At 46.3% G+C, this 26429-nt stretch overlaps 1 protein-coding gene across 1 annotated transcript; it reads right to left on the reverse strand.

Moving 5' to 3' along the window:
* Positions 1-1028: 1028 nt before the first annotated feature.
* Positions 1029-21870, reverse strand: LOC119405610 (protein obstructor-E). The gene is made up of 5 exons (XM_037672445.2): positions 21616-21870; positions 8988-9179; positions 4975-5163; positions 2507-2720; positions 1029-1255 (listed from the first exon to the last, which is right to left on the reverse strand). The coding sequence occupies exons 1-5, from the start codon at positions 21659-21661 to the stop codon at positions 1186-1188; spliced, it is 711 nt and encodes a 236-aa protein (XP_037528373.1). The 5' UTR covers positions 21662-21870; the 3' UTR covers positions 1029-1185.
* Between the last annotated feature and the right edge of the window lie 4559 nt (positions 21871-26429).

The following is a 26429-nucleotide window of genomic DNA, read 5'->3' on the forward strand; positions in this document are numbered from 1 at the left end:
CGTGATAGTTTGGATAGTACCTGTAATTGAAGATCTGGAGCTAAGGCATGTATACGCGTGGACTTGTAAAAGTCGGTGAATCCCACTGGTCAAGCGTTAAATGACGTGATAGCACACGAAGGCGTTTTGCTGCGTCAGATCTTGATAATCAGATGACGACACTGCTGACGCCATCGTGGGCGAATCGGGCAGCTGCATCCGCTTGATCATTGCCCTGAATGCCGCACTGACTTGGTATACACTGGAATATTATGTTGTGTCATTTCCCTATGGCTTCATGGTGAACGTGCCTGATTTCGGCAACGAGCTGCTCATGTGAGCCGTGACGTAAAGCGGAAAGCAAACGTTGTATAGGGCTGCTTTGCAATCACAAAGGATAGACCACGAATTAGGTGGTTCTTCTGTGACAAACTGAAGAGCTGCACGAAGGGCTACTAGTTCAGCAGCTGTATAGTTGATGTTGCGTAGTATATCATCAGCTGCATTTTGACAGATATTGCCTGAATTATTACTGCGGCGGTTGAGCTACTGGCCGTAGCGGAACCATCGGTGTATATATGCATGGATGCGATCATTGTGCTCCTCATGTAAATAAAGTTGTGTTATAGTGGAGAAACGTTAGAAATAGGTGAACACCTCAACGCAGGCCACGGGGCATTCCACACTCTCTCATAGCGTAGCAAAGTGATCAGAGAGAATAAGCCGAACGTTTCGTCTGTTTACCACATTGATCTAGAGACGTACCTTTAGAGTGCTTACAACCCGTACACTCTTAATCAGGTCCTGGTTAAATGCTGGTTATATCGAGGAAACCAGAGGAAAAAATGCCCGGTTTCCTGGCTATATCTAGCACTTTAAGCGGGACCTGATTTAGAGTGTACGAACAGCACACGGTGCCCGGAGTGACAACCAAAATTTTCGACGAAATATTAGTCGAAACTACACTGACCACCGCTAATGGGCAGCAGCGTGTTGGTCGTCGTTAATATAGGCTCGGAAATTATGCGCACCACTGAAACGCCAACAGCTTGACTTAATGAAACTTAAAATTTATTCGAACCTCCCAGCCTTTTGCTGCGCATCCATGGACATGCAGAAAAAGGGCGTGACTGAAGGGAGAACACTGTGTACAGTTTAATGGGTCAGGAAAATGCGATCAAAGTGATCTAGCCAAGCAGTCCGCTCTCATCGTCCCTGGCGCCGAACGGTCTGGCGCTTGTTGAAAGGATCCTCCTGTGCACCATAGTAGTTTTCGCTGTAAAAAAAAAAAAAAAAAAAAAGACAACAGTCATCGCTTGCAATTAAGGGCGCACTATAGATTATGTTACGTAAGACATGTGGGCGCCACCACCTTGGGCTGTTAAACGAATATTTTCTTATTTTCTATCTCGTGACGTGAACTGATAAGGCCAGCAAACGCCGAATGCACAAACCGAACCGCTTTCATGTGTATACGACTACCGTAGCGCTGTTCTTTTACTTGTTCAAGATAAGAAAGGACAAGTTAAACAGCCCAACATGGCGGCACCGAAACCCACCCGTAAAATAGTCTATAAGCTCCTATTGTTTTACGTCGTTCCCCTTGTTACCTTTCGATAAGAAGCAATCCGATGCCACTACGTGCTAAAATAATGGCCATGTTACGTTTGGGCTCGTCTTTTCCTGACATGCTTGTGCCAATTCAGTCGTTACGCTCATCGTATTCGCTGCAATGCGCGAGTGCGGGAGTAGCACACTGCTGTCGGGCCGTTGTCATTTTGCGAGGGCATGCGCTGAGCGCGCCCAGCACGGTGGCGCGTCTCACTAAACTTTACCATGACACGACCAATAGTTTGGCCGGTATATTTTGCATGAGGTTTGTCACGTAATCCTTAGTTCTTTCCCTCATATGGTGTCATCCTTGCTGCTCAGGAGACCAACAAACTTCGGAGATATTGCGCACAGCATGACACCGAAAAAAAGAGATAAAATGCTGGTTCGAATGCATCTTTACAGCCTACTAAAAAAAGCGCGACACCATTGTTAGCTTTATAGGATATGACTAAATACAACCTCACTATGTTGGATGAAGTTTGACTGTATTTCTTTTTTGGCTTTCCACGCTCAGAAAAGACGACTGGCCTGTGCGAACGCCGTTTACTAAGTAATGCAGGCGCGCACGAATGCGCAAATGCACCGCACATTTTCTCTCCCCCCCCCCTCCCTCGCTTACCTTTTTATTCCCCTTAACCATTCCCTCAGTTAGAATAGCCAACCAGACGCTTTTCTGGTTAACCTCTTTCCATTCTGCTTATCTGTTTCCTTCCATGTTCAGAAAATACGTTATTCCAAAAGATACCTGTTTTTCTTGTTTTTTTTTTCCTGAGTCATCTAATTTCTAAATTCTGCAATGAAACAAGTCTGGTAGAACCGTTGAGTAAAGGATCACATAGGCAAATTCCTTTAGAGGTCGCGTTCAAGTCTCCAGGAAGTGTGTTAGCAGGTTTAGCAGGTGCACGCGACGTACCAGCCGGGTACATTGACGGGGTCGTCACAAGTCCTGGTGGAGGGGTTGAAGACAGTGCCGTCATCGCAGGAGAGGAGACGAGGGAGTCGCTTGCCGTAGTACGTGGCCACGCACACAAAGTGCTTGGCGCAGTCGCGCGGGTGTGCGTACGGAGGGTTCACGAAGTCCTGGAGCTCGTACGCCGTCGGCTCGGGACACTGGAAGCCCAGGTACGCTGCAGGAATATTGACACCAGATGTATATCGTTCACAGTTCGCAAGAATCGCTTGTCCGTCGTTCACGGCGGGAGTGCAACACGTTCAGAGTTTTAATGTACTACTGTTTTAAGTGGTACATAGTCACTAATTGATCGTACTCGCTCTCTACAGCTACAACTAACTTATACGCAAGCTTACCTTTCGATACACTTTCTTCACACTACAGCGCTGATGAATTTCTAAGTGCTCAACAGCATGGCACCTCTAGCACGCAAAGATGGAGATTGAAGAAAAATGCACTTGACAATATGCAGCGGACACTGAAAACTGCAAGCTGGCTTTGCTGTACTGTTTGTATGTACCGAGGCAAAGCGCATCAATAAGCGCAGATTTGATCATTAAAGAGAGGAAAACGATTTTTCTCGTATGAGTAAATTACCCTTTCACAATAACAAAAGCACAACGCTTGCCGCGAGAACACGCTCGGTAAATGAAAAAGCGCGCGCGCGCAAAAAAAAAAAAGTGAGGAGGCGTCGTCACATTTAAGTTCCCGCAACAACTCGCTGTGACGTCATAGATTTTAACGGCGTCTGCTAGGGCCTACAGAGTTCTTAGTCGGTAGAAATGAAGTACACTGGCCTCTGAGGGGGCCAGAGGCTTAACGTACCAAGTATCAGGAAATTTTGTTGAGTGAATGAGGCCAAAACACGATAAAAACAAACAAAAAACAGACATAAAAGCAATTGAAATCGGTGATGTCACGCAAACATTATGTGCTGATTTCAGCGCTAAATTTTAAGATGATACACTGGCTTTCACTTTCTCTTCTATTAATAAACCTATGATGTTGAAATAGTAAAGTTTTCAAAGCATGACTTATCCGTCTAAATTCATTCATTGTTTCACTTTTGTGGCCCTTTAAACATGCAAGCCCACCTTCACTAGGTTTGTGCAACGTGTCAAAGCTAAAATAATGCCAAAACCGCAATAAAAATGTTCTGCATTTTATACATATTGAAGCTTTATCACCCGGTAAATAACTTTTGACTGGGTGGTGTTATCATAAACCACACGATCACATTAGGTGTAGTTCTTGTGAAGTACAGTTAGTCATCGTGACGGCACGCATCTGCTGTTCATAAATAGTCAAATTATGATGAAGTCAGACGACCGACATCCGCTGAGGCACTACTGTTATAGTGACGATGTCAAACACTGCATACCTGAGAGCTTAAAGAGAACGCTGGTAAAGGCCACTGATGATCCGATGTAATATACAGATACAGATAGCCATAACCGATTCGCCGTAATGCAAGTACTCAAAGCTAAAGTGTATGAGGTGCTGCGCAGGATGGCCAATGTTTTATGAAACTCGATTTCTCCTGAGCACTGCAAATTCCCAAGATTAATGAATTAGAGCAGTAATACATGCAACCCGATGACCGGTCCTTCAATCACACTGGCCAGTTATCGATCACTATCTTCAGCTCATGTGCGGTCGATAGAGTGGACCGACGTGGTCCGCGAAAAAAACAAACAAGAAAACTGTTGTATGCGGTTAACAATGAATAGCGGCCGACGCTAGCGGCATTGACCCTTCCTCCCGGTAAACTTTAAAGCGTATCCCCAAGCACTCAATATTGCTTAGGCAGGACCACTCTAATGACAATGTAACAATTCCCGTCCAACTTTTGCAATGCATCCCACTACCCACGCCTCACGAAGAACAAAACTGAAACTTGTAAACAAGCAGGTAGTCGAAGTACACGTTTAGGTGCGTTAAGGTTTCATCACGTTCTACTGCTTTTAGGGCGGCTTGCTTTTTGTAGGCCCGCAACTATTTCTCACGAACTAGGTTAAGCGGACTCGGGTCAAATTTAGTTAGAAGCGTGCCTCCGTGCACAGTATACCACGATTTCTTTGTACGAGTGCTTCAACAGCACAAACAATTTCTGGCACTTAACCAGTAGTCATGTAATTAATGCTACGTTTTTTATATAGAACAATTCTGCTCGTTCCACGAGAAAATAAAAGATCGAACTGAGTCCATAACGCTACTGTTAAGCTATAGTAAGTTCTAATGTAACTGAAGCTAACAAACGCTGTTTTGCGACAACGTTGAAGACAGCCTGAAAATCATTAACGGTCAGGTTCCGCGTACAAGAATCAGCTGCTTGCCGAAATATGCGCGCTTGGCTGGAATTGTGACGCGCATGCCTGAGCGCAATTCGAAAGAGCGATATTAAAAGAAAAAAAAAACGTGTGCTTTACCTTCGGCGTCGCAGCGTTCTACCAGGTCGGGCCAGTCGCAGACTCCGCGGCGCTCGTTGAAGGCCAGTCCCTCGGGGCAGTCGAAGGGGAAACCGTGACCGTCCACGCAGTTGTAGAACTTGCCGCAGTTGGTCTGATCCGCGTACATACCCCAGCGACGGGGGCAGTTGCCCACGCCCTGCGCTGGTTCTGTAATATACAGGCAGACGCGTAGCTCCAAAGACGCTCCTCGCGAGCAGCTGTTGAACCATGCATATGCGCGCCCACCAGAATTGGACCCGCCGTGGGCGACCCACTTGTCCCGCTATAGGCGCTGATATGAGGGTGTCTTTTCTCCCTTCTTAACTCAAAGCACAACTCCTATATGCGTACAACTCCAAAACAGCGGGAGGCCATGCAGCGCCGTTCGAGGCCGTAGAATGCATTACCCGACGCCGCCTGCTTTGTCTCTTCCCCGTGACGCGTGCATTTACTATAGCTGCCTGCTTCCACACTAAACAATGACATCATTGATTCAAACACGGCCGTGTCATCCATTCTTCTTCGACACGCACCTGCCCCTCTCCTATCTCCATGCAAATCGGCAATGAAGAAGACAAGTAAGGAGCGTTACTTTTAAAAAGATAATTACGCTCGCTTTAACTGTATTCTTGAGAATTTCTTTACAAAGCCGATGCGTACCAGTCTCATGTCCTTCTGTTCCTTCTCCTTTCACCCCGAACATTCGAGGGCGAGATCATGTTTTGGCTTGGACGTGCGTTGGGCGTCCGTGACCACAAAGACCTCTGTGCTTCGTAGACAGCGCTCACTGTATAGCGAATGCCCCCGAAGACCTTCGCCGCTCACGGTCTTTACCGCTTGTTTTCTGCAAGCGCAGGGCATGCTGAGTTCTCTGGCCATCAGCCGTATAAGTATCGGCGTATGGCACCACGCACGAGCTTTCTTTCCTTTTTGATATATGCTCCTTCCTTTACAGTGATCACGTTTTCCAATGACGTTAGGCACTGAGTATAGGTACAGTAAATAAAAATCGGACAATGATAATACATGCCATCGTTTCGTTTGTATAAGTGACGTATATTCTACATAGCCTAGGGTTCAGAGCAAATAAAAATAAAACAATAAACCTTCGCTCACATGCTCCGTTGGCTCGGTATCTTTGAGAGAATCAACATCACTCAGCAAAACTTTTTCTTGTTCATGCTATTTAAGTGGACTATTTGCGTACAACGAGGGCAGTGCTAAGGAACCTGTGCTCGACATATATCCCTCTGTCGGGAAAAACACGTGTCTCAGGACCCCGATATCCAAAAGTCAATACGAAACATGATATGCAAACTGGCATGTTTCCACATGTCATGCTGGCTTACTGGATATATGAAAGTTATGGGTCATGCGAGTCTTTTCATGATATATTGCGAGGGTTACTTTTTATCGCTTGCTCTCGTTTATTTCTTTATTTTCTTTTTTGCGCATTCGGCGATAAATGAACCGCTACACCCTTTCAATAGTTTAATGTCATTTCAACCGTTTCTTTGCATTTTCTTCCGGCGTTTCTTCTTTAATTGCCCGAACTGTCAAATTCGTACAGGTAAGAATCAACTCAACCAGGCAAGCAGCAACATTTTCGCCCTATGTCTTCACGTCCAATGCGAATGGCGCTGGACGTGCCTGTGATAGACATAACGCGTGGCGATCAATGCTTTTCTGCGCTTAAGGGCCTTTAATAGTTTTCCAGAAACTTCATATCCTTTCTCCAGTGCAGGGTAGCATACTGGTTAACACCCCTCTCCCATGTTCCTACCTTCCTTCAGTTATCGCGTTATCTAAATCATTTAAAAAGGGGAGCTCAGCATATCGCAGTACGCCGTCGCGTTCTGCCGGCGTCAGCACAAAATCCAGAAAGTCGTCGAAAACAGTTTCAACGAGAGAGCCAGCTTCAAACTATGAGGTTCCGTGGTTGACCAACGTGAACTCCCGACGCGGATATCGCACAGCAGGCGACAACAAAAGTAAACGAACGCGGTCGTTGCCCAACGTTGTCAGCATTCGCTCGCATCACAACATTCTTCGAGATGCGAATTAATCGCTGATACACAGTTACACGTGTAAGGGCAGGGCTTAAAGTCAGGGTATTCGGAGGGCCGTGCCCCTCCGCAGAAAATTAATGGGGCATCCCCTCTTGCCTGGTAATCAGTAATACATGCACACGTACTTCGTACCCCCTCCCACACACACATGCATCTATATACAGGCAGCCCATGCATGCGCGCATCCCCCTCCCATCCACCCATACGTGCCAACTCACCCAGCTTTCCATGCAGGTAGTACAGCTTCATTCTCCATAAATATCGCATGGGTGTAAACGTTGACGGTGTGTAACGTATACCCTGTGGGAAAATCCCTCTGCAGTCTTTATTGGCGCTCAGCGCGATACCGTCTTAAACATGGCGTACACATCGAACAGTCCAACGACAGTCCAGCCTTCACTCCACTATCCTTCTTCGTCTTCCTGTCCGCGCCGCGCACAATTTCCAACATACTCAGTACAAACGTTTATAAAAGACTTATTATATTTACGAAATACACTACATTTTAAGCCTATATAGTCGTTTCTCGTGGGGCTGACATCTTTTTTTTTGCTGGTATGAGTAGGTCGTAACCGTGTTGATTCACGCACTTTAGCGCGATTACCTTATTTGAGCGAGGCTCAAGCGTCTCTCTGATGGGGATGATACTTTTTTTTCGCTTGTCCGAACAATGTTATTTCTTTCCACTGAAAGCGCTGAAACTGCTGAATCTGAGTCATTGAATCACTGCACAATCTAGCTGGGCCAGCCTTTGAAGGCGCATGTTGAATGACTCATATATAGCTAAAAAAAAAACGAAAAAAAACGAAATAAGGACACGTTATCTATACAGTCCTAAGCAGATAGAAGAAATGCGCATCCCGCTTACAGGAACCAACGGCCACTTCGCACTCACTTCGCCCAGCGCGAAAGCAGCCCGGCATAGAGTATGTTTTGCTTTGTTTAATTATTACACGTTTACACCTTTGCAAGGCTTCAAATACCATTTCTCAACTTTACACGGCGATACTTTTTTCTTAATTTTAGACTACGCCGAGACGAGCAGGTAGGTTGTCTTTATATTGGTTGTCAAACGGCACACAATTATCTTTGACTATACAAAATTACTGATTTGCTTTCAATGGTCGCAGAGTGCCGTGCGACCGGTGAACTGATCTGGCTGACGTACGCGCCAGTGGTTTGTAATACCCCCTTGACCGATTTCCGTTACGCACGCAACGATGAAGCCTGCTTCAAACCCGAAGCCGCATTGCAATAAGCACGCGCTTTGAATTTTTCGCATCAAATACTGATGTAAATTTTTATTGACGGCGCTATCGAGTGATAGAGACTTCATAGCGTAACTCATGGACCGTCAGTTATCCATTAAGCGAAACAAATAAAGGCAAAAGTTTTTTGTCGGTACTCCGCCGGCTACCACGTCCCGTGGGCAAGTATCTGTCATACGATATGGTCGTGAACCGTCCGCGCACATGCGATACGATGAGGTGCCCAAAAATGTGTGACGGATTCCCGATGCTTACTTGAAAAGAAAAATATAGACAGACGTGTTCAGTCACTGGAGAGCATGTTTATTTTCTTCCTGTTTTTTTTTCTTTTTTTTTCCTCGGTACAAGATTGAAAATGACATCCATTCCTGTTAACCTTCCCTGTTTCTCATATGCTGCATGAAGCAAGGGCAAAGCGTGCACAGGTAAAAGCGGGGGCGGATGGGGGGAGGATATGTACAGCCTGCGCTAGGGAGCCGCCATGCGGGGCGGCGACAGGGAATTTCTCTGAGCTCTTTTCACTCGCAGGCTTGAAGCCCAGACAGGGTATAAGGGGGTCTAGTCTTGGGAATGTGTGTTTTGCGGGCGGTTCGTGGGTGAGGATCAGTGCAGGGCTTAGCCGAAGGGATACGGGGGTATCCTTTCGGAGACTTACGCAAGTATGGCCGGTTCTGGCAGTTGATGTCGAATGGAAGGTCGCAGCGCAGATGCTTGTAGCTGGACTCGTCATTGAAGACCAGCCCGTCGGGACAGAAACCTTGTATCACCGTGCCATTCTTGCACTCGTAGTAGCTGTCGCACTGTGTCTCGTGCGGGAAGTAGCCGTTGGTCGTGCACTGGCACCGGCCTGAGGAGCGGACGGAGCCATCGCACAGCGTTAGCGCGTGTCTCTCGGACACAGGAGCACGAAAATCAGTCTGCCCTTGCGCGTCCTTTTCTGGAGCCACGCGCTGCGTCACCTATCTTTCAACGTGACTGTGCATATATGCTGATTCGTACTTTACAACGATCCTTCACTGCCGTGGCCTGCGTGGTGGCAAAAGCCTGCTGCCCTTATACCAGCATTTCATTCTGAAAATCCACTTTACGTACCTACTGCCAATCAAGTGGTATTAGATGGCAGAAAAGAAGCTCAAGTTCTCAAGGGAGTGACCTAACCCTCCAACGGCATGACTTCCACAACGGACAAAATTGCGCATGACTGCGCACCTGCTGCATCACGCACCATTTCAGGCAAGTCGTATTTGCGAGAACTTGATCATTGTCCCAATTAAGGTCGGCAGATTAATGCAAACTGGATAGAGCGTGAATTCAGTGCGATAGCTGTCCCTGAGATTGACGCACGCTGGCCCATCTAGTGCAGTAAAGGAAGCCAACGTGATGAAGACGAGAGAAGAAGTTGCACCAGACTGGTCACCGCCATTTGTATCTTGTGGCGTACATTTTCAGGCGTCACAAAAGCAACAGAACAGAGTTATCGTTCAGGCTTCACTCACTGAAAATAAGAAGAAAATAAAACGTTTACAGACTGGCTATTGGAAGAGGGGACAAACAGCTCGTAATTCGGGACGAAGTGCCAGGACAGCTGCTTCGTCTATCATCTTACATATACTTCGTCCCGTAACTGTTGCGCGCGATAATCGTCCCCTCTTCTGTTCAAGCCATAACGGGTGAGAAAATTGCGGGTCTCATTTAATATTCGTTTGCGCACCTTTTCAACGAATGTGCGCATTCCGTAAGAGTGCTCGAAGTTTAAACTTCCATTTTACTTATCGAGAACAAACCGTACTTCGTCAGGGTGCGCGAGATCGGTTCCGTATCTACTTTGTTAGCTTTGTTCAACAACTTGCGCTATTTACAGAGAGAAAAAAAAAGGGAGCGGGAAGAAAAATGTCGCATTTGTTCACTTGTCGACAAACGTAGCCACACAAAAGCCCGCTGGCGTGTTTCAAAGACTGTGTGTTCAAGCGCTGGCTGGCACGAGGTCACAGGTTCGACTCATGGACGCGATGAAGGCGCTCGTATTCCGCCATGCGATCGAGCTGCACTGATGCATATGTGTAATGAAAGCAAGCGTACTACTAGGGCTGGAGCACCTCCCTGAAATGCGGTTCAAATTCATCTACACAGGCTCGTTTCAGTGGCGTACATAATTTATGAGGTTTTACGTACCAAAAACCACGTGTGATTATGAGGCACGCCATATATAGGGGGTTCCGTATTTATTTCGACCACCTGGGGCTCTTGAATGTGTGCCACCTCAATATAAGTACGAGGATGTTTCGGCATTTCGCCCCCACTGAAGTGCGGCTGCCGTGGCCGGGAATCGTACCCGCGTCCTCGAGCATATATCTGTGCGACGCCTTGCTTGCTGAGCTATACGACGGCGTGTTCTGGTGGTGCTCTTCCTGGAACGGGTGCGGCGCTGCAGGTCATGGGTTCGCTAAACAGGGCGCACGTTGAATAGTTTCATGTGAGATCGCAGATAGATAATCGAAGGCACCCGACGAATCAGGCACTTGCGGTTCTGTGAATTCGGCCCCGAGTGTACGGAAGAAATTTATTCTTGCAAGCAGCCTATGAAGCAGTCATTCCAAAAGACTTGTGTCCGTGTTTGCACGCCCTGTCTTTTTGGAATGAATACTTACCAACTAGCTCAGCTCTCTGTTATTCTAAGCTATGAAGCAGGTCCAGCAATGAACTCAAGAAGTGTATAAGCATTGAGCAGTAAATCTTACAACAGACCAGATACGGTGTAGATGGTTTTTACCATCGGAACGACTTCGTCCTTGACGAGACGGGAAAAGGATTTTGGCAAGCGGATGAAAATTTCGTAGACGCAGCTTTCCTGCTCAGCTGTGCTTACTTTCGATCCGGTGCGTGGGCTGAACGGCAGAATAGTCTCGTGTTTGCAGTCGTTAGGAGAAAGCCAGACGCTAGACTGTTCAAGGTGTGATACCTTGTGTTCTTGCCTATTCGTAGTCATACATGGTCCTTAGCTTCCGTTTCAAAGGAAAGTGTTGACAAAAGTTCACTTCTCCTGCCTGTATATAGTTGCGTCGAAGCCACTAGCGCGTATAATCTTACGCTCCTCCGTACATCGGTTTCTCCTTGCAGAAGCACTTTTCAACTATACGCATTCGAACGTATACAGTATCGTGTTCGAAGTAACGTTTCCAAAAGTTTTGTAACAATAACAACAGCAACAGAAACAAAAAAAATCACAGTTTCGCCGCAAGGGCGAAGCAATTAATGCGATAGCAAGAAACTAATGCTATACGAAGTGAAGCTCGCCAGTGGATACTCTCAGTTTGAACAGCGCTCCTGTTGCAAAGGCGGCCGAAGCAGCGAAGGAAACTAGCGTGCTTCAAGTGTCAAGCTGTGACACTTGATAGTTCGCGCTCATCTTCTGTTTGTTCGTTTAACGGCGTCTCTTGAGCTCGAGTGACTTTCGTACGCTCCGTAACATGAGCGCGGACATCACGGTGAAAGATTGAAACATCCCTCTTGCCCTCACCACGAGAAAACCGCGCAAGAAGACAGCGGAAGGCCAAGGTTCTCGCTGCGCAAATATAAGAAGCGAGCGAGTTCGCCGACGACTTTTAAATGCGCCCGTCGCGCTCCTAGCGCCATCTCGCTGGTAATGAAGAAACGCTTATAAGCGCCGACCGTCTCTGAGTCCGTCCAGCGGTAAAGGGTGTGTATATAACGCTCGCCGTTAGCTACGTGGAGGACCTGCGTTCCGTGGCGTAGTGGTTAGCGCCATTCGCTGCGGAGCAAGAGGTCCCTGGTCCTATTCCGCGCTTCGGAAGCATTTTTCTGAATTATTTTTCTTTGGGGCTTTTATATATATATATATATATATATATATATATATATATATATATATATATATATATATATATATATATATATATATATATATATATATATATATATACTTATACATATACGGTGCATGACGGCGACGGCAAAATCCAGCCGAGACTGTCCATATAATTGCTATCGCAATAAAGATGCGACAGATATACGAAGAGCATTCCACTGTATTGCACGGGAACCCTAAAACTGAAAACTCACGTGGGCCAGTAATTCATTTACATACTTCGTCATATGGAGTATCTGTTGGCCTTCAGTGTCTTTCCACGATAGGCATGCTAGTGAAGTTCTACAAATATTCACGAGGATTCATACATCTGTGCGTAAAGTACATTGTTTGCATTAAAGCTGCTTTCTGTTTTGCAATTAGGAAACAGTTTTCAAGTATGGATTTTGTGGATACAGCGCAAATATTTAGTTTACACTTAGTTAGAAAACTAGAATTGTGTGACTGCAGAGCCACAGTCTCCCGTATATGGGTGCGAAATTTCGAGCAGAAACATTTAGCCGCGTTTGGTTAGAAACTCACTTCCAAAATTTCATTATTTGCTCAAGGAGCCCGTTTAAGGCTCTTAAAGCTATTTGAAAATTTCTTACATTACCAATGTATGTAAACTTAAAGCTCCCCAAAATGTTCCTCCAAATGCGGCTTATATTTCAACGATAATCTTGATCTGTTGAGTGCATTTCACAATTGCCTTTGGTTAAAGCGCACTAGAATTCTAGTTCATGCACTTTGGTGCTGGCCCAAAGGTTCTGTTTGAAATTTTCCGGCATGTTTATCCTAACGCACATTATCCTAACGCATGCGTTTTCATTCTCGTACACGCTACATACAGTTCCGAAGTCACGCACAGTTGAATTCCTCAAGAACCTCAAAAAAAAAAAATTACAGAAATTTGGTCATCTCACTTGACGCACCTCATCACCCGATTCGTTTCTATTCTTGCACACCCATGGCCATTAATAAGCCCGACATTCCTTTCAATATTTCTCTGCACCAACTCTAATAGTTCTACCTGTAAATCTTTGGCATATGAGAGAGCGCATTCGCTATCGCACCTAGACGCAATAACAGCTTCCCAGTAAAACAGGAAAAAGAGGCACACGAAGACATCCGGCACCTTCGCACTCGACCGCTCACGCCAAACAGTATCCGTTTCGAACAACGACACCGCTCAGTGCTCAAACGATTATTTGCTAAGTGAAGCCAACAACTTGCAACAACATTAACCTCGGAAGGGGCTCGGCATATCTTTGACGACCTCTGACACAGTAAATCTACAAGGGGCGTGCTCGCCTTTTGCGCAGACCGTTCATCTACGGAACCCATGCATGCATCGCCTCTTACGATCGCTGGATGCGCCGACTCAACAGGAGAAAGCGGTCGTAGGTCAAGTCTTTTACAGCGGTCAAGGCTTTGTGTTATCTGTTTAGGCTTGAAGCATGCGTTCAATGGCGAAAACTGCCCACGAATGCTTCACAGATCCCTTGGCTCGAAACTTCGCTTTGTGCATGCGCGTCATAAGCATGCCTTTGAACTTCTCACTTGTTCTCTCACGCTTTTGCCAGGCGCTCTCCAACACTTGCGAGTGGTTCCAGAACGTTATGAGTGCGTATTTCTTCTGTAGCTTTTCACGGTATGCCATAAATTCCTTCGTTTCACGTTGGTCAGAGTATATACCACTATTCTTTGTCGCTGTGCAAGCACATTCATGCAATAACGCATCCATAACGTCTATTAAATGGCGCTGTTTCATGGACGCACTCATCCGCGCGCTGCCATTACCGCGTTCCATTTTTGGCCGGCAGCGCGTATAATTATATAGGCGCAATTAATTATACGTGTACGTTAGAGCCTCGCAATTCCGCTCACGTCTGTGTACTACATCTGACTTCTCCGCTTATCGATATGCCTACGCAGGTATTTTCCTCATCTTCCTTTTTACTTCCTTACAGCCACGGTTCGCCCGTATACAGGGCAGTCGGCATGCATGTTGACGAGACTGCGCCAATAGATTTATCTGTATTCTCATCCCGCTCAATTCTGCGAGAAACATCACTACCTCCTAATTCTTACGTGCTCCTTGCATGACGTGTGCCACGCGCTCGAGCGCAAATGACCAGAACGCACGCACACACGAGGGAACTGGGGGCGAGAACCAAGAGCCAACTTATCTCACTGTGTTCTGGGCACCGTACGACGACGATCCCGCAGCTCGGGAGGAATCGTATTTCTGGCGCGAAGTAACGAAACATCACTTCGCGACCTCGCAGCGCAGCGGCGACGCGCGGCGTATTGAAAACTTGCCAAGATAATCGACGCAGAGCTGAGAAGCCAAGGCTATATACGCACCGTCCATGGGAGCAAGTAACGCTAGTCGCTTTAGTGTGTGCGTGTACGTGCGGAGCCTCTGTCGTCTTTGCTGTCGTCGTTTGGCGCCTGGATTCGAAGATTCAACACCGACTCGCCCCCAGAAACTTCGCACACGCGTCGCCGACCCATGCAGCGGAGCCGCCAATGCGTGGGTTACACGTATGCTAATAATACACCTCCGCATCTGACGAGTGTTTTTTTTCGCAGTAGCGCAGGTCAAGAGGGCTGAAAAATGGCAGTGTTAATATAACAGTGTCTGCCGTACATTCCGACGAGTGCCCTGTGAACGACCACGGGAAAACACGAACGGGTGTACGGCCAACATCAGGCGGCTGTATGGCCCAGTTTAACAATTATTCTTGAATGGTCCACTCATAATGGTTTTTGAGTGGTCCACTTCAACCGCTTGAATCCATTGTCCAATCAGAACTCTGTGTCGCCTTGGCGGCCATTTCGTGTCCTTCGCAGAGTGATTGCCACGAGACAAGTTCAGAGAACACAGCCTTATACGCACAAATGTTGTAACCTGAAATCAAATGGCCCTTCGGAACAATTAGCATTTAATTTTATGTGGACTCCTTCACTTTCCCGTGTGGCCGCAGGAGATCTCACAATATAAGAATTAACTTTTGTCGCTGGAAGTACATTAGAAATTATTTGTTTCAAGCAGTATAGTTCGCTTTCAGTATAAAAGAATCGATGAGATAATCTGCAGGTTAGGAGTCTGCAGTTGTTTAGAATGCAGCAGCATGCGAGCGGAACGCGTCCGACTAAAACAGAAGTTGATACACGTTGCTGGTACGTCTGCATGGTTCGGACAGCATATGCAGTCCTTGCTTTCATTCGGCTCTTCATAATTTTGTAGGACAAAGGCACGTAGGCCTTCAACATCGTGAGATCATTATAGGTCTAACAGATACAACAAATACATCCAACAAGTCAAATAGATACATCCCCATGTCCATTCTCCTGTGTTCGTAACAGCCGTCATGCGTCACGTCGCGATGGCCGCTGCAATGCACTAATGGAATAGCGGACCCACCGGGTACGTATATATACGAGAGAGAAGCGTGCACCGCATTGCGTGAGGTCAGCTGTGATTTTGCCTCATTTAATTCTGAGCAAGTAACGGAACGAGTTTTCCCCGTCGCAGTGACACGCGTGGACAGGCGATCGCAAGAGGCGCGCGCAACCTTGAATTCGCCCCGTACTCCGTCTTCGATGCATCGCGTCGATAAGAAGCGGGCCAGACTGGTCACGAAGAAGAGACGGAATCTCATACGTAGGCGAGAATACATATGCGAACCTTGGATCCTGTAATGAGGACTGCATTCCGCGACGGTACAGAACGTCATTACTCGAGAATCAGCAGTCTCGTCGAGTGGATTCCGCTAAGGAGCGCGAATAACAAGCTCCTGCCCCAGAGACAGCCATACGCACGCAGCCTTTTTCTCGGCCTCACACAGAAGTATTCGGGGCTCAACTTCGCTCCCGAATGTCACCGCGATTTTTTTTATTTATTTGTCGTTCATCGTGAGCGTCTGTAGGTCCACGGCATCGAATTGTATATGGGAGCCCAGAAGGCGATCAGGTGCGCTATCTGATAACGGTTCGGAAAGCGAACCGCTAAATCGAATCGCTATATTGCTGGCGTAAGCACGATACTTGGTCAATGATCTGAGGGCAAGCGAATGGAATCGCTTTCCGAACCGTTATACGATACAGCTCCACTGGGCAACGAGAGGCAAGCTGAGCAGACGCGCTTCTGACGTCACATGTTTCTCTATATATAGGTATACCTCATTTGCTGTTTACCACGACATTCCTCTACCGCTCGCAGATTACGTGCGTGCGTAGACGACAGCAAAAATTTGTTGCTATAGAACACCACCGACTGCGTCTGTGAGTATGCAGCATGTAGCCGCGGAGTTAATTTTCGTGGCGCGCGCATCGCAAATGAACTTGGGGACAAAGCCCCCGACCCGCGTGCACGAACGAGGGAAGTGTCGTTTCGACATGAGCTCTCAGGAAATGCGTGTGTGGATGACCCAGATGCCAAGTTGCGCATTTTTTTTTCAACTTTGCGAAGGAAGCGGCGACAAAAGTACGCATAACGCGAGACAAATTCGTTTTGTTGCACACCACGCAGAAAGCGTTAGTGTCGCACGCGCACTGCTGCACCACCCACCTCGACTCTTGCCAATGCATAGCGAGAGATGAAAGTAAAACTGAGCGCGAAAACGGACCTCTAAGAGGGCGTTTTCTTTTTTTTTCGAATCTTCGTCAGACACAGTTAGGCACGAGTGGTCTTGGTCGCCTGCTCAGAAGAAATAGTTATAGAACACTCAGCACGAATATCCGGAATGCTCCCACGGCGATCTCCAGCTATACGCATGTCGAATGTGGGGAAGTAAATGCAAAATATTGCGGCGGACTGCATTTCATACATTCAATGAAGGGCGTGAAAGCTGCGCCGCCCAAGTGTTTACGCAAAGTTATTGCGTCATGTATAATGTGGGATTCAGGAGCCCGTTTTCGAATAACGGCTGAGGGGAAAAGATTGCGGAAGGTGGCAGCGGCGTAGATTATTTTTACAGCGGAGCGGAGGAACGTTCGTCACCCCTTCGCTTATATGACAGCTGTTTATTGTTTCTAATGAGCGTGAGACACCTAAAATTATTTTCCTGTATTCAACGCAGTGAATAAGTGCGTTAGAGTGATTCGTCAGAAAGGGCGCAGTCATTCGTGAAAGTGAACATAGTGGCGAAAGCCAAAGAATAACAGTTTAAGAAATGAAAAAGCTTCGTGAATTTATTTTCTTATCGGTGGTAATCCTACACTATCCAATGGCTGCAGGCAGAGGAAATATATATAAACTAAAAAAAAATTAAAAGGCAATTAACAGTTAGGTTCCATCTACGCCTTTTATTTCTCAGAAATCGCGTTACTCTGACAAGCATACGTAATTTAAAGTAAATTTTAAAGGACCGAGCTCATCTCGTTCCGAAACTTAATATTGGTCACGGTAAGTGAACCGTATATACCGACACCACCGCAAAAAAACGAACTCGATCGGCTACGAGAGTGAACCTGAAAATAGTGCCTGCTTGGAGCAGTATTTTTTTCCTTCTAAGCGATTTCATCAAGTTTTCCGCTACAGTGTTGCAAAAGTTAGCTCTCCTTTTTCACAATCTACGTGTGCTGTTTTTCGACCGTCGTGGTATGCATCTAACACCAGAAGTGACCAGAATAGACGACAATTGACTAAGTACCGCGACCACCCCATTTTTTAACGATAGCATCCCCAAAGTCAGGGCTGAGCTGATATGGATACGTGTCATGAAATAAACGCAAACGAAGCAGAACGAGATTTGAACAAGGTCGCCATCGCGGGCTTCAACAATTAGCTTTGCTTGTTTTTTTTTTTTTTCGGAATACATGACAAGCTGCTGCGTGAATACAAAAGGTACATAGCCTTCTGATGATGTTCAAACTTGACCGTTTTCATTTTGCTTTCAGCTCGCTGAACACATGAGCTGCGTATAGCGAAAACAGTGTGTCCCTCTTTAAGACCGCCAACGTATTTCTACATGTATGGCATCATACATGTATGGCTACATGCATGGCCTTCATCAACAATGATCAACGCGTCGCTGCAGCTGATAGCGTGGCGTTTCATGCGGCTGGGGGCGCCATATAGACGGCGTCCTCCGAGCTCGCGTAAGTGCTCACAAAGGAGCACACGATGTCGGCATGAGCTGGCACACTCCGCCCGAAGAGTGAGACAATGGCTCCTTCGCAATCTCGGATAGGCTGTACTAACAACCCCTGGTCGCGTCGGAAAGAAAAACACCCAGAATGACCGCGAAGACTATATAGGCAGCTGAGTTTTAGAGTTATAAAAGCTACCGAGATGCCTTATGCTTGAATGCAGGTTCGGCTGTAGCATAATATTTGATTTTCTTTGTGCTTTTTTTTTTTTTTGAGGTTGCTGCACAATTTTCGAATTGCCTGGCATGTGCTCGATAAGAAGCGAGCTGGTGATCAAGTGTCGAGTGTATACTCACTTCAATGTGTCCGACCAATGAAGCAAAGCTGAGCCAATTACTGCCGTAGATAACAGAACGCTCTGACAGTGACGTCACCTAAGAATGTCGAAGCTTTCACTAAAATTATGCTTTAATAGAAAAAAAATAATCACGACAATCACTCTATGCGTAAATCCGGCCCTCCCCCTCACTTATTTGCTTCCTTGAATTGTAACAGTGGCTCTGAGAGGTACCGCGTGATGTCATGGTTCCAATAACGCGGGCGTTCTTGGTTATCTATAAGTGGAGTCTATTGAACGCACTGTGACGCTAACGGAACGTTTTTCACAGCTCTCATCCTGCACAGCGTGTGCATAAGTGACAGAACGAACCGGTCCGCGGTGTCGGAGGCCACGAATATGTCGTGTCCTTTATTGCATTGATTACACGAAACGAAAAAACCAGTATTTTGGCGGAGTCTGTGTTGCGGTGGGGTGAGGATGATCGGTGTGCACACAGCGACGTTCCGCCCCTCGGCAAACTGAATGCGAGGCGGCTGACCGGTAATATTGCAAACGAGCGAGTTCAACGTGAATTGAAGACCGCAATCAAGTGATAGCGGGCGCTTGTAACGGCCTGCATGCTTGAAATATCGCGTTTTCTCGCTGTGGGGAACGTCTGTACATCTACTATCGGGTACAAATGTGCCCTGGGCACGAGATCCGAGAAATAGCTGAATTATTGCTCAGCACGAGAACAAAGCCTTTAATTAAATGCTTCAGTCTGCTGTATAGTTTTTGCGAGCTACACGGTCACTAATTAAATTAGAAGGGTTACAAATTGCCACTCCAGAAATTTGCGCCTGCGTGCGCAGCTCATCTCCTGGGGACTTTTGTCCCCGGGTGTGCGTTGAACAGGATTTCGTTCTCTTCTCTTCAACCGCAATAGTTGATTTCATTTCCGCTATATCCCATTCAGTCCCGAATCACAATGCGTCATCAATAAATGTGTCAAGGTTTCAAAACTTTATTCCAAGGCGCTGCAGACTCAATTGATGAAAATAAATATGGTATAGAATAATTTTCCCTCACTACTGCTGACGGAACACAGCACGTCAAGCATGCGCAGTAATAGTAAAAGTGATTGTGCGGGTCGCAGTAGTCTCAAGTCATGAAATGGATTCAAATTTGTAAGCAGAGGGTTCCATTCATCCACAGCTCAGCGTCCGCACATTTTTTTTTTACCTGCTGACCCAGCTAAGGTGTCGTCGCGCTGCTAGCCTCGAGGGCGAGGGTTTGATTCCCAGCCACTGCGGCCGAATTTCTATGGGGCGAAATGCCAGAACACACGTGTACTCATTTAGGTGCACGTTAAGGAAACCCAGGTGGTGAATATTAGCCCGGAGTCCCCCACACGGCATGCCTCATAATCATATGTCGTGGTTTTTACCCTTCACTAGACAGAACTTGCAAAATCGCGTACACAGATATGTACTATACACCTTTATTATAAGTGAATTGTTACACAACTGCAGTTTCACTTAGCAAGCATCTTCGTGGTTACTGCGTTACAGGTTAATATGCAATCACGCGAACGTCACTTTTACATCAGTTGGGTAAGAAAGGAAAATAAATCTCCATGTAATCACTCTAGATGAAAATTAACATGTGTTTGTCTGGGTATGGAAACACAGGATTAACTGACAAATATAGGATCTGTAGACGAATAGCTTTCCATATTTCGCCCAAAGGGGATTGCACAAACGTCATTACAATCTGGCAACAGCATCACGTAAAAAAGGTACAGAAATGGTGATTTGGTGTAGTAAAAATAACTAGTCTATTAAAAAAAAAATTTACACTTATACAACAGAACGACATATAAAGTCATATTTTACAATTTTTCGCAGGATGTACGCCGCCACTCTTGGAGGAGAGGCCCTGTCTGCGACTTCAAAACGCTAAACAGAGATCGCTGGCTCGATGGAGGCTCTTGTAGAATACTCCATGTGCCAAATAAATGTGAGAAAATCTTCCAATGCTTTTTCATGCAAAGCGGGACCTTCATGTTCTCTGTTATGTTATTGCCCTTTGCATGAGAACACAATATCGCACGATCACTCACGCAATCATGTAACATTTTATAATAAACGGCAAGAAATGTTTTTGCAGAAACACGTGTATGCGTATTATAACGGTTTATCAAACGAGGTTACAATATAGGACCCGAAAAGAAAGAGGACACAAGCGTCACAGGCCCGCCTGGGTCCAACCTTCTTCTGAGTGCCATAACAGCGAAGCACACTTTGCTGAACCGGCGTTCATACGGAACTACAGCGTGATGTAGCGTTCTATTACCCCCGCGAAACGCTGTGTCGCGAAGAAACTGCGGTTATTACTATTTTTTTTTCTTTTGCAAATAATCCATTTACACGTAATAGATGTTTATAACACCTGAAATAGCGTAAGCAAAATGTTGCGTTTACATTGTTTTCAGCACATTTTAATCAGATAGGGCTTGTGCGCTGTATTGTGGGCCCGCGGAGGGAGAGCAAGTATTACTGAAAAGTACCCCATTATAGAAATTATGGACGTCGGTAGAACACATCTAACAATCTAAGCGAAAGCGTCTTCTTATTTATAAGAATACGAGAATGCGCGTTCGTTATGCATGTTTCTCACGAGACTATCGCGATACGGCGGCAGTTTCACACATAATCTTGCCTCTGGGCGCCGTAAGGAACCAAGCTGAATGGACACCTTGAAACGGAAAAAGTTTGGCAACGAAACACAGCCAAGGCCACGTACACGGTGTACGAAAGCGAAAACCGCTATTCGGTGCCGTGCACCATCCGAACCAAAATAGTCGGGCTTTTTTTCTTTTTTCCTAAGCGTCGATGGTAGCAAAATGGACAAGACAGCGTCCAATCAAAGCTGGGCACTCCGCATGCCGGCCAGTGAGCAACGCTGAAGATCACCGCCGCGACGGCGTAGACTCACCGAGGCCCAAGAGGCCGACGAAGATGAGTACTGCGTAGAGAAGCATCTCCGGAGGAGCTGTGATCCGGTCGGCTTTCACTCTCGCTATGGAAATGCGACGGCTGAGCGGCGCTCCTCAAGAACCGTAGGATGGCTCGCTCTCTCCGAATCTGGGTCACGTACGGTGGCGCGTTTGCGTGACCCTCGGGGGTCACGACGGGGACCTTCCTTCCCCATCACCTCCACCGCGAATCATGCGCAGTTTTTCCGTCCGCATGCTGAGAGGGGGCCAAGCAGGTCGGATATGGGCTCCTGCGGCGGCGGTGGCGTCGGCGGCCGGCCAGCCACCACACGAACGGCATGCCGGCACGGAACTCGCGACTCCCGACTCGTGTCACGACGGTCAACAAGCAGAGGGAAAGCGCTTTCGGTTGAGACGTTGCGTGCGCGAACTCGTTCGCGACGATGAGCGGACTTGTCGCCTCTGTTGCCGCTGATCGTCCGTCGAACGGGCCTGCCTCCCTTCGCGCGCTCTTCGCATCCGCGCGTTTACTTGCAGTCGTGCGCTCTCACTTTCAGTGCGCTGTAGATGGTACACAATGAGCGAAGCGATCAGAGTACTATACAAAATGTTAGCGTAAGTTGACACTCCACGAATTCAATGAAGTTTCTCAAACTAGCAAGGTATACCTGACAGCCACTGTCAGGTATACCAATTTCACCAATGGTATATATACCTGGTATACCAATGTCAGGTATACCAGGTGTACGCAATTTCGCAGGGACCTGCAAAAGGAATCCCTGCGGAATTACGACACATGTTGTTTGGCGCTCGACCTCTATCCTTGCCAAAGTGCGGAACGCTGTCTCTGGCAGCGGACAACAGGCAAAGCGGTTGCTTGCAGTAAGCTCATTTGAGAGTGCTGCTTTCTTTTGCGGTTGGGAGCGTGGTCATGTGTTATTTTTCACACTCATTTCGCGGGCTTTCTTTATCGACCGGAAAAAAAGATGAGCGCCGTTCCGAAGGACCTTAATAAAGTTTCTCCATCCATATCAGTAAACACATGACTGATAAAGGATTGCTGCAAATCTATATTTACATTCATTTAGTCAGAAAAAGTTTGTTTTTACTGTATAAAATAAAGGCAAAGCTTTTTATTTCGCGCAGAAACTTGAGCGCCGGTACGCTAATGTGACCTCGCGGCTTTTTGACGTACTTTCTCCTACTTGGTGCCTCTTTGCAAAGAAAAATGTTTGAAAATATTGTAGGTTTCTTAGCAAATTAAAAAAAAAAAGCTACGTACTCCTAATGCCATTCTAAAAAGACAGGGCGTGCAAACACGGACACAAGAAAGAAGTCAGGACACCACAAACGCCGGCGTTTGTGGTGTCTTGACTTCTTTCTTGTGTCCGTGTTTGCACGCCCTGTCTTTTTAGAATGAATACTCACCAACTAGCTCAGCTCTCTGTTAGTCTTAATGCCACCAGTATTCCTCCCTTTCCAAGGATGTAAATTTTCAGGTACCTGAAAAAAAATTGGCATATACCCTATACCCTATACACCAGTGGCGTAGCCAGGGGGTGGCACACCGGACCAGTGCCTCCCCCCCTCCCCAATTTTTTTTGTTTGTTTTTGCCATGGCATACAAAGCACAAAATGACACTCGACCATATCTGCCTGCCCGGCCCCCACTTCAGACGCTTCAGACCAAGGAGGTGGCCCCTTCCCGAAAGAAATTTCTGCCTACGCCCCTGCCCAACACGACCAAAACATTCTAGCATGAGAGTTTGGTGTAATCACGTGTGAGACTCTATAAGTTAAAATTATTGTTCTCTGTTCTGCGTTTGTTCTCCCTCAAATTTCTAGCATATGTAGTCAAGTTTTTGTAGCGCTGCTCATTACAACACGTGAAAAAGGATAACGTCGCTAATAATGTTCGCACTGAGCCCAATGCGCTGAGTACACCCTGCGTATCTTGCGCCACGCAAATAACATACAAATACACCTACACAGATTATGCTTACACAAGAACGCGGGAAAAAAATAAAGCGAGAACACCCTTTATGGATGACTATGTGCGCGCTCTGAAAGTAAAACGCAATATTACTTTGTATGTTGCCAAACACGCGTTGTAGCCTCAAAGATTAGCACATGAGCCTGAATGGTCGCACAATCTGTCGAAACATGAGACGCAAACACAGTTCCACAGCTTATTCCAGCCTATTCACGTTTGTGCAGACTGATGTCGACAGTGTAACACGTTGTCTCGAGCGTGAGACAACTAATGGATGACTAGGATATCCTCGAAGCCCACCTGCATACTTGTGAAACGTGCAGGCATGTGGCCTTCGTATAGACACGTTGTTTCAATACCACATTTCAATTCGCTCGATTCGTTACAAGAAAGAGAAAGACGGAGATTAAAACAAGCACGTCAGAAGGTGGCTCAGACGTACAACGCTCTTGATGCGAGAGAGAACCACGTTTTTTTTTTTCTTTGTTTAGTGGCGTGTATATGACACCGCGCGGCTCGCAAAAATAGCGCACGATGAAATGCACACACCGCGTGTGGCAGTGGCGTCCTCAATCGCGCTCCTGCTATGCAAACCTCGCCGAGTGTTTCCAATACGGGGGCGTTGCAGTGACTCAGAGTCCTGCTCGTGAAGCCGCTTTCGTTGCTTGACGATCAGAAAGAAGCATAATATGTGGGTCGGCGTATAGCGGCGACGAGGAGAAGAACATGGCGTGGTACACGGTCAGGTATATACCGCGCGGTATATAGCTATACAGCATGGCGGCCCAGCGCTCAGCACATGTATTTCGTGCTGTACAACTTCTATGGAGGGAACTCTAGCTCAGCAATCCTTCAGTTACCACGGAAATTATATTCAGCACATGGATTTGCCTAAAATTCGGCATAGATCCGTCCGGACAAGAAGCCTGGTACGCGACGTTACCGCTGTATAATAGTCATATCAAACGGCAATTTTTGTGCTTTACGATCGGTTGCTATCGCTCCAGCTCAAGGTATATGGTGACGCCATATACGTTGAACATCTTGCTGCACAATAAACATGCGGTGCAACAAAAGTTAAATAATTCGTTAATTGCTGCATGCGTTGGTATCTGAATCTGCCGTTTTACACCGAAGCTGTTAGCCTTCGGTATATTTTTTTGCTGTGTCTTCATTACTTCTACGGACTAGAACCGGTGCTTGGTGCTATATAAATGTAAACCAGCGCTAATTCTGCGGTTAATGTAGCCCTAATGTATAGTTCTTGTGTAGGTCTTGGTGCAGTTCTAAATCCCTCACTAAATCATACGCTAATGTTGTTGGCCCTGGTGTGTAGTTATAAATGCCGCGCTAAATATTATGCTAATGTTTTTCTTGTGTAGGCCTCGGTGTAGCTCTAAATCCTGCGCTGAATGAAGCTCCATTACCGTGAAACTTGAGAAAGTGCGTAAGACAGGTAACCCAGCGATTCCCCTGGCAATCGCTCGCTTGCCGAGGCGGTGGCGCCCTCTCTGTAGCGGCGCGGGTATTAGCCGGATGTATCAGAAGCGTTTTTCGCGATTTTAGGTAAAATATTGCGATTAATTCTTGGTTATTTCTGTAGTTGATATTATTTTAGACCTTGTTAGTTTACCTTGCGCTGGTTTTGAGCATTGTTAGCCCTGTTTTAGGCCCGTATTGACCAGTGCGGGACCATGCGACATGAGACAGTGGATGGACGAGAAGCCGGGCCCCTTAAGTATACTACTAAAAAAAAGAGTTGAGTGCGGGCCGGTCCTGGAGGTGAAGCAGTCTTCAAGCACTCCGCCCATGATGATGATGATGATGATGATGATGATGATGATAATAATAATAATAATAATAATAATAATAATAATAATAATAATAATAATAATAATAATAATAATAATAATAATAATGGTAGTAAATACATAATAACCTTCCCACCGACTCCTCCGCCTACCAGATCAGAGTGGCGCATGTCAGCGGAGAATGTGGCAAAAAGACGCAAGAAAAGATTTTCTTATAGCTTAGTAATGATGGACTGCAGTATGCAAAAAAAAAAAGAAGAAGAAAAACAGAACGGCGCAGCCCTATACCTGTTGCTCGACTGCTGACCTGCAGGTTGCGGTATCGAATCCCGGCCGCGGCGGGCGCATTTTCGATGGAGGCGAAAATGTTTGAGGCCCGTGTACTTAGATTTAGGTGCACGTTAAAGAACCCCAGGTGGTCGAAATTTCCGGAGCCCTCCACTACGGCGTCTCTCATAATCATATCGTAGTTTTGGGACTTTAAACCCCAACAATTGTAATTATTATCCTGTACTTGTGCTCTGTACTGCGTGATTCAGAGTGGGACTTTAATTTTGGGACTGATGTTAAATGAGTGGTCAAACGAATTTCACTACGTAGAAAAAGAAGCTGGATAGTTCTCAGACAATTCAGCAACGGTACTGAGAGAAGCATCATAAAAAGTTTGGCAAAATTCACTGTTTTAGCCTTTACTTTGATTTTTTTTTTTTTTTTTACAAAACGCCGTCTTAACAGTTGCGAGACAAATGTAGTAGCAACTCCAGATCGCCCAACTTGGAAGCTCACCGTTCACGATTCGTAAATTCCAATATGCGCCCTGAAGTGTTTATCTATTCCTATTTTGTTTTTTATCACTTTTATCATTTTCTCAGTCCTTTGTGAGCTGTCACGGGCGTGGAAACAATAATGTTTACAGTGGATAAAAGAAAATAAACTCTTACAAAAAAGTGAAGATAGCGAAATGAACGACACTTTCAAGAACGTATGTGTCACAGAAAATTGTTTTTAA

The sequence above is a fragment of the Rhipicephalus sanguineus genome, chromosome 1 (assembly GCF_013339695.2).
Source record: "Rhipicephalus sanguineus isolate Rsan-2018 chromosome 1, BIME_Rsan_1.4, whole genome shotgun sequence".
Taxonomy (NCBI): Eukaryota; Metazoa; Arthropoda; class Arachnida; order Ixodida; family Ixodidae; genus Rhipicephalus; species Rhipicephalus sanguineus.